General features: G+C 35.6%; 1 protein-coding gene across 1 annotated transcript; it reads right to left on the bottom strand.

Moving 5' to 3' along the window:
- Positions 1-4,624: 4,624 nt before the first annotated feature.
- Positions 4,625-11,872, bottom strand: LOC134656921 (alpha-tocopherol transfer protein-like). The gene is made up of 6 exons (XM_063512473.1): positions 11,618-11,872; positions 10,957-11,110; positions 9,586-9,706; positions 8,948-9,082; positions 7,807-8,020; positions 4,625-4,865 (listed from the first exon to the last, which is right to left on the bottom strand). The coding sequence occupies exons 1-6, from the start codon at positions 11,793-11,795 to the stop codon at positions 4,711-4,713; spliced, it is 957 nt and encodes a 318-aa protein (XP_063368543.1). The 5' UTR covers positions 11,796-11,872; the 3' UTR covers positions 4,625-4,710.
- Between the last annotated feature and the right edge of the window lie 167 nt (positions 11,873-12,039).

Below are 12,039 nucleotides of genomic sequence, written 5' to 3'. Positions count from 1 at the left end.
TCAAAATCGCTTCTTATCTCTTGTACACTTTATAAATTCAACCTAGTGTGCAAATTTCAACTTTCTATCTTTTGTAGTTTCGGCTCTGCGTTGATGAATCAGTCAGTCAGTCAGTCAGTCAGGACACTTGCATTTATATATATAGATTTTCAGTATTATAGCTACCGAGGTGAGGATTTTTAGGTTTCCTTACCCAAAGGGTAAAAACGGGACCCTATTACTAAGATTCCGCTGTCCGTCCGTCCGTCCGTCCGTCTGTCACCAGGCTGTATCTCACGAACCGTGATAGCTAGACAGTTGAAATTTTCACAGATGAAGTATATCTATTGCCGCTAAAAACAGAATAAAATAAAGATTTAAGTGGGGCTCCCATACAACAAACGTGATTTTTGACCGAAGTTAAGCAACATCGGGCGGGGTCAGTACTTGGATTGGGTGACCGTTTTTTTGCTTGTTTTGCTCTATTTTTTATTGATGGTGCGGAACCCTCCGTGCGCGAGTCCGACTCGCACTTGGCCGGTTTTTATCAATGGTATCGACAAATATAATTTGTTTGTTCTCTTGTTCTACTCTAACGTTACCTTTACCCGGTACAATGTGTCACTGACTGTGTCAACAACATTGATATAGAATAAAGAACTGGATACCCAATCAGCCGCAAAAAATGGCCCCACAAAAGTAACGTTGAAACAGATCACGCGTTACTTTTTCGTTTAGTCTTGTTTGAAACGCTCAAATGTGATGTTGTCAACGATTACGAAATGTGCCGTTAAAATATGTAAAAATAACAATGATAAAACAAGGAAAAAGGATGGAATGTATTTCTTTCGGTTAGTTCTTTGGATAGCATTACATAATTTATGTAATCTGGTGGTAATTTTATGGTTTTGAATAAATTAATTTGTTAGTACCAAAGAAGGGATGTCAAGGAACAAAAATCTAATGAGTCGATGTTAGGTCAATATTTATTTTTATTTTTATATGGAATTCGTAAGGAATAATATTATGTTTAAATTCAAGATTTCCAAGAAAACCTAAGCGACGTGCAAAGTGGACTGCTATTTAATTATAGCAAGAGATAGGGGTGATGCAGTTTTAAACAAAGCAAAACGGCACTTGTGTGATCGGCCCATTTCCCTGTTTCCGGCAACCAATAAGGGCTTATATCGACTAACTGTAAATGGGTCGTTCTCGCATTTCGTGCAAATCGGTGTTTTCGGAAATTTACCAAAAATGTGGTGGCGTTTTCGAATATCTGTTAATGCAAGGTTGTAACATAGGGCCTAAAGTATATGTATCTCCAATGAACAATTCTAAAAAAGTTAGTATTTTCTTTATATGTACAATTAACACCCAATTTTTTCATTCATCTCTATATGTAACGCGTGAAGATATAACTTTGACCTACATTTTAACCTTAAGATACTACAAATAGAAAATTCGTTGTTTGTGCAATAAATGACTTATTTAGTTATGTTTTAAATCGTATAATATTAGAAGCTAGAAATAAATAATAAAAACTATACAGCCTTATAAGTGTATGGTTCAAGTAATTTCTTCATTACCGACGCGAGAAATAGATTAGCTATATTTTGCTACATAGCGAGGGTATATAGCGCCTACCGCCGATGCAACACATTGTTCGTCAGTCAGTTGGCCGCATGATCTCGTAGCGGATGCCCGTGTGCCACTGTTAGCGAAAATATATACGATCTCTCGGGTCGGGAAGGAGTGTGGTTCTCGATAGTCTTCATCGCCATCGCGTGATTTATACAGTAAGTAGCAAGTGTACATTATTATAATTATACGTAATGAAGTGTTTTAGTGTCGCCTTTCAGATGGTTTATTCTGCAAAATTAAGGTCTGATGCCAACTGATGTAGGCGACAAAAACTTCCAAAACTTCATTCATATCGGTTTCATTCACTTCTTTTCCTTCCAATTTTACTGAGGAAGGTAATGAATGACTTAAGAAGGTAATGATAATATATTCGAGGCAGTGCATTTAATGAAAAGAGGCTTAGTAATTATAAATACTACGCTGTTATAAACATTTAAAACTGTATATGATAATAGGGGAGCCTTTGTAGTCTAAGATGGTCGACCTTCACCGATATGTCTGACGGATGAAACTTACATATTATGAAAGAAAATATGTTCCTGAACATAAATAAATAGGGTTGCTTAAAGAAATATGGTCAAGACTATTTTTAATTATTTTTTGAAAAAAAAATTTTTTTTTTCAAATTTCACCGATCTGTCTGACAAACAAAATAAGTTCCAATGGAAAGTATACAACTTGTACAATATAAATCAACTAGGTTGCCTATCTTTTCCCGGTCACTATTATGTGGTTATAGGGTTGCTTGCGAAAATCCGATCACAAATAAGGGTTGCCAGGCTTTTAAATAAAATAAGAAGGGAAGACTTTTAGCGATAACTCATAAACGGCTTAACTTATCAAGTTTGCTTTAATTTTGTTTGAATGAGTTTATTAAGCACTATTTTTATGATTTTTTTTTTTCATATTTTTGGATCGATTTTTCAAAAGTTAGAAGGAATAACCGTTTTTTGTTCTTTCTAAATTATTATTTCCGAAATGATTCACTTTATCAAAAAATGTTGTTTGCAAACTCCTATTTATTTTTAAAGACCTATCCAACGACACCCCACACTATAGGGTTAAAACGATAAAAATAAATTACATAGGTACAAAACGCGAATGATTTAAATATATTTTGTCTATGCTAATTTTTGAAAATTTGAAAACTACGTTTTATGTGATATGGTGCGCAGATGTTCAAACCGACTTAACAAACACTTGGGGTTGACAATCTCGACTTATAATGATGATAAGTAAATGGTAAATGTACCATCTAGCTTGAACATTATAAGTTGAGATTGTCAACCCCAAGTGTATGTTAAGTCGGTTTGATCATCTCCACAGTGCTTAAGACACATGTTTTTAATATTGTCGATTTTAATTGGTGTTAATTTTCTTGAAATACAGTTTTTTTATGTTCGATTTCATAACTTTGTTTCATTACCGTCCACAGATAAAATTACCATCTCGGCCGATTTCATTACCAGCGCGTAGTTCATTACCAGTAGCCTTATTAAATGAAAAGTAATAAGGTTACAAAGGTGCCTTTAGCAGAAAAATGTTAATAAATGAGTCCACAAATTGACGAAACCCAAAAGTTTACCATTTAAAAGAAAAATTACAAATCGAGAGAATCTCACCGATTTGCACGAAATGAGAGAATGACCCAAATGCTAAACCTGTCTGAACACAGTGACAACCACAGGATTTTTTTGGGTTATTTCCACCAACTCGCTTTGGTGGTAACTAGTGGGAATTATTTTCCCAGTAGTTACCAGTGGTAAAAGGTGGGAAAAAAAATCCTAGTAGTTACCACTGATATCAACTTGGTGGTAACTAGTGGGAACAACCCGATTTTTTTATAAAGTATGGACTTTATAAAATATCTTTAAAAAACCCATCAAAAACTGCACATTTCTAATAGGTAAAGAACTACATATTTAGTGTATTTTTTTCAAAATTTTAGACCCAGTAGTTTCAGAGATAAAGGGGGGGGGGGGAGAATGGTCATTTTTTGCCTATTTTCTTGAATAACTGCTAAACTATTTATCTTAAAATTATAAATAAAATATATTTGAGATTCTCAAACTGAGCTCTTTCATTTGATATGTAACACGATATAGTTTGAAAAACTTTATTTTTTATTTTTTAATTTGCTCTTTTACCCCCCAAAAGTGGCCTCCATATTTAAAATTCATTTGTTTAAGTTACATGTCCGTCTTTGGGTCACAAATTTACATATGTGTGCCAAATTTCAACTTAATTGGTCCAGTAGTTTCGGAGAAAATAGGCTGTGACAGACGGACGGACAGACAGACAGACACGCGAGTGATCCTATTAGGGTTCCGTTTTTTCCTTTTGAGGTACGGAACCCTAAAAATAACAACTTTTATCTTATTTTGGTATACTGCATAGAACGGTTCACTACCTCCGCCTTTTTACTTTGTGTTTGTAGTACTAAAGTGAGTTTTAGTTGTCAACTGACGATATTATAAACTTTGAAATGCATTTCCATGCAATGTTTTCAAGGATGTCCACATTAAGTCCATGTTTTTAAATGCCAAAATTACACTATCATACGAAAGGTTAATCGGATCTTCAATTCTTCATTTCGTCTATTCTTAATTTTTTCTGATAAATTATGAAATAGGTATGTAACAAATAATGATAGATATTTATATTTTTTGATTACTTAATACTTACTCTAAGGGGCTGGGCGTGTCATGGATCTTTAAAAATTGTCTAACTAAGTAATAACAATTTCAGGGTTGTAACCGCGAAAATCTAATTTCGCAAATTGCGGGCATCTTTCTGTGTCACTCTTATTACACCGCCATTAAATGACAACAACAGAAGAAAAAGAAAGAAAAAAAAAGAAGAAGAGAAAGAAGTAAAAGAGACTAAAGATCCCCACAATTTGCAGTTTTCCGCGGTACGCCCCCAGTGGCCAGCGACTAAGTAGCGAGTAGCGGTGCGTTCGGCGGGGCGAGCAGCGTTGTGTCAAGCGTCCAAGGTGTTTGAGCAGCGTGCAATGAGGCAACTCGCATATGTTTGCATGTTTTTCAAACGCTTGTCGCCTCCAGTCGAGCGTCCACTCAGTTTGATCGCTTAGTCAACGCTCAAAGTCCTAAAGGAACCTGACATGCCCATGTAGTCATCAATGGAGCCATCTTTTGGCTTTTTGGACAGGTCAACCGTCGCTTTTTGAGTCTCCTTCATGTATTCTATATGCTCGGTCGAACCAAGCTCCTTGATGAAATTTTCTGGAAATGAAAATTATTGTATATTTATCGAAACAATACCGATTAAAGTGGCCGAATAAAAAATAATATTTTAACGAAATTTGGTGTGACTGAAAAATAAAACAAACACAATATTCTTGACTACGAATGCGTGATATTTTTAGATGTTTATTGAACCGTGACAGACTTGTCAGAGAAACATTATGAAGTTATTTTGTAATAAAGGTATTGTTAACGGTTTGAAAATAAGAAATAATAGGTACTATTACAATAATAAATATGTGATAATATATGTCTGCCACAGCAGTGTTCCCACAGTGTTATTTGTATTTTTACTCAGCTATTAGATAAAACGTCATTACAGGAAGCTGAACTTTGTAACTTATATTAAATGTAACATTTTTGTATATGAAACAATAGTCGAAACGAATAAAGAAACACTGAATAGAATCAGGCTTTCGCGGAAATCCATATTAATGAAAACCGAAATATTACTTTGCTAATCCGCAAAAATAAACGTTTACGGATTTTATTTGCTTCTTTTCGCGGATAAGCAAAGTAATATTTCGGTATTCATGAATAAAGAAACATTTACGTATATTATTAAAAACACCATTATACGCTAGTATTTTACATGAAAGTGCAAAAAGGTTAAAATATAGTAGGCACTACTAAATAACATCCTTAGTTGCAAAAATATAAAAAGTTTTGCTGACGTCATATGTTTGACCTCTAACAAGCTATGTGGGTCATAGACGTCATTTCAAATGGGTTTTTATAGCAGATTCCATCATAAAAACCGGCCAAGTGCGAGTCGGACTCGCGCACGGAGGGTTCCGCACCATCAACAAAAAATAGAGCAAAACAAGCCAAAAAACGGTCACCCATCCAAGTACTGACCCCGCCCGACGTTGCTTAACTTCGGTCAAAAATCACGTTTGTTGTATGGGAGCCCCACTTAAATCTTTATTTTATTCTGTTTTTAGTATTTGTTGTTATAGCGGCAACAGAAATACATCATCTGTGAAAATTTCAACTGTCTAGCTATCACGGTTCGTGAGATACAGCCTGGTGACAGACGGACGGACGGACGGACGGACAGCGGAGTCTTAGTAATAGGGTCCCGTTTTTACCCTTTGGGTACGGAACCCTAAAAATCCAATAAACGAATAAAAAAACGTTTTATTAAATAGGTACTAATAAGGCTGCATAAAACTTCTAGAACTCAAAAACTAGTTGGGAATGATCGGTTAAAAAAATAAAGTATGTCTGTGAGTGGATCACCTATAACCAACAGCAACATAATTAACTTATATGTTATTTTTAATTTTTTAACACGCAGTTTCACAAAATACACAAGGGCGGTTTTTTTTAAGTTGTCCCCTACACTTTTTTTTCAAATTTAGGATTTTTTATGTTATTTCTCAGAATCACGAGCTCTTTCTATCCTAATAGGGGAAAAAAGTGTCCTTAGGTTTTTATTTCCATTCCGTCACCATTTTTCATAGACTGTATGGCGGTCGCGGAATGGAATGATCGAAAAATGTATGGAAATTTTGGGACACTTTATTTCTCCTATTAGGATAGAAAGAGCTCGTGATTCTGAGTAGAAATAACAACATAAAAAATCAAAATTAAAAAAAAAAGTGTAGGGGACAACTTAAAAAAAGCGGCCAAGTGCGAGTCGGACTCGCCCATGAAGGGTTCCGTATTTAGGCGATTTATGACGTATAAAAAAAAACTACTTACTAGATCTCGTTCAAACCAATTTTCGGTGGAAGTTTACATGGTAATGTACATCATATATTTTTTTTAGTATTATCATTCTCTTATTTTAGAAGTTACAGGGGGGGGGACACACATTTTACCACTTTGGAAGTGTCTCTCGCGCAAACTATTCAGTTTAGAAAAAAATGATATTAGAAACCTCAATATCATTTTTGAAGACCTATCCATAGATACCCCACACGTATGGGTTTGATGAAAAAAAAATTTTTGAGTTTCAGTTCGAAGTATGGGGAACCCCAAAAATTTATTGTTTTTTTTCTATTTTTGTGTGAAAATCTTAATGCGGTTCACAGAATACATCTACTTACCAAGTTTCAACAGTATAGTTCTTATAGTTTCGGAGAAAAGTAGCTGTGACATACGGACGGACAGACAGACGGACAGACGGACAGACAGACAGACATGACGAATCTATAAGGGTTCCGTTTTTTGCCATTTGGCTACGGAACCCTAAAAACGCCCACAATTCATCATGATCATTCCTCCTTGCAGTTACTGGTTAGCATAGGCCTCTCTTCGTATACGCCACTTATCCCGGCCCTGAGCCTAGTCTCATCCTGAGGTGCCCCGTGTTCTTCCGAATGTCGTCCACTCAACAAGCTATGCACGACATAGGTTCTACCACGAAAAACTAAGTAGGCCCGCTGGCGCTTCTTTCATCCGAAATCCCACCAATCCGTAAACATTTTGGTTCACCTGCCATCACTCTGCCTGACTACATGTCCTACACCAAATTCCATTTAATGGCTCCTCTACACGATGGGCCAGCGCCGGCCACTCCAAGGGACGCATTTATGCGTTAGAGGGAGCAAGTGATAGTGCTATCTCATTCTACCGCATGGCTGCGTCCCTTGGAGTGGCCGGCGCTGGCCTATCGTGTAGAGGAGCCATAAGCTTAGTAATGACGTCACCCACGACTCGCACCTCAGTGCGACACACAGTATTAGGTAGATACCAGTGGCGGCGCGTCCATAAAAGCCGATTCCCACCGGCTTGCCTGTTTTTGGATGTTTGAACAGAGGTGTAAAGGAAATATGTAAGCCAAATTAGCCCCCCGGCTTGCCTATGGATATGTTTGACGCTGGCTTGCCTATGGATATGTTTGACCACTGGTAGGTACATAATATAAGGGAACCTTGCCATAATTTTGTTCAAAATAAAACGTTACACTTACCCATCATTACATCAAAAGGCTCGGCATCGCCGCCGTATTCTGCCGGCAATATTTTTTTAGGAACGAAGTCATACAGGGTGTCCAAGCTTCGATGAACGTGCACCCTGTCTGCGAGTTTCTTGCTCACCACTTGCTTTAAGAGCGACACTAGTGCATCTGATAACTTCGATTTCGTTATTAGATGAACACCCTGAATTCGCATCCCAAATCCTCCCTGAAAATATTATTGACAATTTAACATACGTACAATAAGTCATCTGTGTTAGGCCCTAATTAGTGAATAAAGTGGAGACCTAGGCATTCCGAAACATATCGCGCGAGTGACTAAAAGACGTTGTGTTAAACCGTATAATTAACTTAGCTTAGCTTAGTAAGTAGGTATAGAATATGGGCGTTATTTTAACTATGTGAAAACAATGCGTTTTGAAATTTTTGTAGAATTAATTAAGAGATCTCTATAAATAAATCGAGTTTTTAACAATAAATGACAAGAACTCAAGTTTCGACTTAATTATCGAATCTGAAAAACTGATTTGAATCTTAAAGCAGAGGACTCAAAGGACTCGAGTTTTAACCAACACTAACTCTAAGTAATTTGATTGAATAAATATCTGAAGACAATAAAACTGTGATAAAATGTCACTACGATCGAACGCCCAGTGCGGACTGTCCTTTAGTACCTAGATTTCTCACCATAACAAAGTCATGGCAAAGTCACGGTGATAGACCTATTTTATTAACGAACTTCAACTAAATATTTACAGTTAGTACAGATAGTAATTAAGACCTGATCATAGGATCCTGGAGTAATCAAGGGAAAATATTGTCTCTAGGGAGCTTTTTACGCTATAGATTTGAAATAGGGAATTATTATTTGGGAATTATAGAAGGCTAACCCAGATACATTCAACGTGTTTTATTAAGTAGAACTGCTGATGAGAATGGTTACAGTTAAAACATTTTTGTAATATTGCTGTTATTTTAAATAAATTGGGTACCTATTTATATTTTGTAACGAATATCTGTAGTATATTGTGTATATTCAATACACATATACCTTTGAGCAAGAGTGGGTGACGAAATTGTCTCGCGTCAAGATTATATGAAGAAATACATGTAGAATTGTAGATATTTTACTTACCATGTACAAATGCACCATCTGCTGAAGTTGAGAAGGGCTTAGAATTGCGAGCAAATCTAACAGATTAACATCTCGGTAATCTAGCAAAATAACAAATCCATTTGGATAATCGTACTTTTTCATGTACTCGCACAGCTAAAATTAAATTTAAAACATTATTAATAATAACAAAACTATATGGCAAACCAATTTGACAGTAGAAAAAGGCGCGAAAGTCATATTTTGTACGGGGGATCAACCTTTAACGCCTGCATTTATGAAATTTGCGGCATTTTCTCACTGACAAAACTGGCCACACTATTACAAACTATGTTGGTATCAAAGTGTGTGTAGCTTCAATAATCAATGAATTAAAAATTAAAAAAAAGAGTTGTATATATTTTGTCATAGATTCATACGATTTGATTACTCAATATCAAGCGTGAATCGTTTAAAAAAAAATTCTAATAGGCATCAAGCCTTTTCCGGTTTTTAGTGTTTATTTTTATTTTTACAAGTTCGGTAATCTCACCGAACTTGTAAAAATAAAAATAAACAAAAGTGAAAGAAAAGAGTCGTGAAATGTATGGGATCTTATACATTCTACGACTCTTCTCTTTCCGCATAGACTCTTATTATAAAGGAAAAAAAAAACTTACAATAATTGAGTACTTGATATATTCCTTGATGAGGTCGGCACCCAATGGCACATTGCTGTTTACTTTAAATATATTTACTCTGGCATACTCGGGTGTCACGTCCGGCAGTACTATGCTATTACTGAAACATTTAAATAAGTATAATAATACTAATATACGTACTTATTGATACCTAGGAGCAGTCCGGGAGAATTGTTCAGATAAGAGACTATTTCGAACTATTTAAAAAAAAAACCGGCCAAGTGCGAGTCGGACTCGCGCACGGAGGGTTCCGCACCATCAACAAATAATAGAGCAAAAAAATCGTGTTTGTTGTATGGGAGCCCCCCTTAAATATTTATTTTATTTTATTTTACTATTTGTTGTTATAGCGGCAACAGAAATACATCATAAAAAATAAAAATAAATACTTTATGGCATACATGGCTTTGACACTTTTAGAAATAAAGGGGTCCAAGTCTATCACCTGGGCAAGTCTCCCGGACTAAGTCTCTCCTCTCTCTCTACAATACGGACGTAAAGTAATTATAGAAAAGAGCAACTACAAAACCCAAAAAAAAGCAACAACGGTTGCACTCCGGGAGTGGCGATAGAAGTGAAAACTCACCTCACTATGTTACTGACGCCCGGTGACACGATACATACGTTTAGCGGAGGTATTCTATTTATTTATTATATATTATTATCATTCTCAAATAAGATCACACTTTTTCATTGTCATGTTTATTTACATACTGCCATGACAACGTCAAATTATTTGAACATAGGTAAAGAGTCTTGAAAAGGAGTCCGCAACATAAATGTCAAATAACATTGAGTTTTTCTTTATTGATTTAACTGCCATTTAAATTATGAGTGGCCACCTTACGGGGCTTACGGTCACGTGATCGCCTTACTCCCCTTACGGTCACGTACGCTGACGCTGTCTCGAGTTTATAATTTTTTCCCCACCTCAAAAAATGCCCAGCGCCGCTAAAGAAGTTTTCACTTCAATAAATAGCTTTTTTATGTCATTATAACAAAATTAAAAATCAGAATGTAATTCGGCGATTTAACTGACAATGGCAATAATAACTTAATATTTATTTAGAACTGCAATCGAAATACAATAAATATAGATTAATTCAGTCCGATATTATAGAGGCCTTTGCGTATACGAGGTTAACAAAATAATGCATATTATAGTTGACTAAGCGGTATCGAAATGAATATTATAGTCGACTAAACTATATCGAAATAAATATTATAGTTGAGTTGGGGTCCCATAGTGAAAAAAGTATGCGATTTCACTTTGGTATACGAAGTCTTAATTCAAGCATTGCAGTCGACGAGTAGAAAAATATTGTTATCAAAATAATGTTTTCAACTCACAATACTGTAAAATATCCTTCGAAGGAATTTATGTCAACTGCGGTGAAGTAATGAGGCCAAATCGTTCTGAACGTACATAACTTGTCGAAGCATAATTTGGCACGCTCCACTGACCCTTTGTTGAGAATTAGAAGCCTCTCCATGTATTCGTCAGCTGCAAAAAAAACGAAACTTGTATATATTTACTATATATATTTACTCGGATTTATATATTTACGCGTTATTTGGTAATTTAAAACTAAACCTAAGTAGTTAATTGTTAATTTAACAAGGACAGGCCACGCGTGACTAAATCGCGAACTAATTGATTAAATTAAAATACTGCCGTATTCGAACTTCAAGATATTCACAAGAGACGACACTAAATCCATTCTAGATATGTTATAGTTTAGATTTCAACTAATTTTCTTTTGCAGCTTAATTCGGGCAATCAATATCACTTTTACGTTAAAATATCGTATGAACGAACGATTTCCATTAGATATCTATTAGATGTGACTTGGATGAGTATCTCCAGAATCGCGTAAATGTCAAATTTGACAGGCTAGATCTTAAAAATATCGCTGTCGTATCTTCTTGGTGATGTCTAATAGATGTCGAGATCAAAATTCAAATCGGGCCCCTAGATTAGGGAACAAGAAATAAGTAGGTAGGTACATACGATAATCCTTCTTATTGAAATAGTCCTGCTTTTGCAACCAATCTTTCAATAACTGTATGGCTTCCTTTATCCTTTCAGGTTTTTCTAAATTAAATAATTTCCTCACTTCACATAATTGGTCGGGCTTAACTTTGAAAAACTCAAGTACTGGTAACTTCTCAATAACGGTTACGTCCATGATGAAAAATATCCGGAATATTATTTATTTCAGAATAGAATGTCTATTTTATTCAATAACCAATCGCCGACTGACTAGTGGAGGTTGAGTTTTGAAATATTTAACAAGTTAACGAGGAGTAAGGACGAGTTTATTTAAACCAGTATTGTAGAGGTGTTGTTAGAAGACTAGCCTCGATGACTTTCAAACTCTAGGACTCGAGCGTTGTAGGTTTGAGGGCGTTTTTTTTTTTGTTGTCCCCTAC

The sequence above is a fragment of the Cydia amplana genome, chromosome 19, assembly GCF_948474715.1.
Source record: "Cydia amplana chromosome 19, ilCydAmpl1.1, whole genome shotgun sequence".
NCBI classification, from domain to species: Eukaryota; Metazoa; Arthropoda; class Insecta; order Lepidoptera; family Tortricidae; genus Cydia; species Cydia amplana.
Note: the sequence above shows the minus strand (reverse complement) of the source record. Positions and strands in the feature narration are given on the sequence as shown.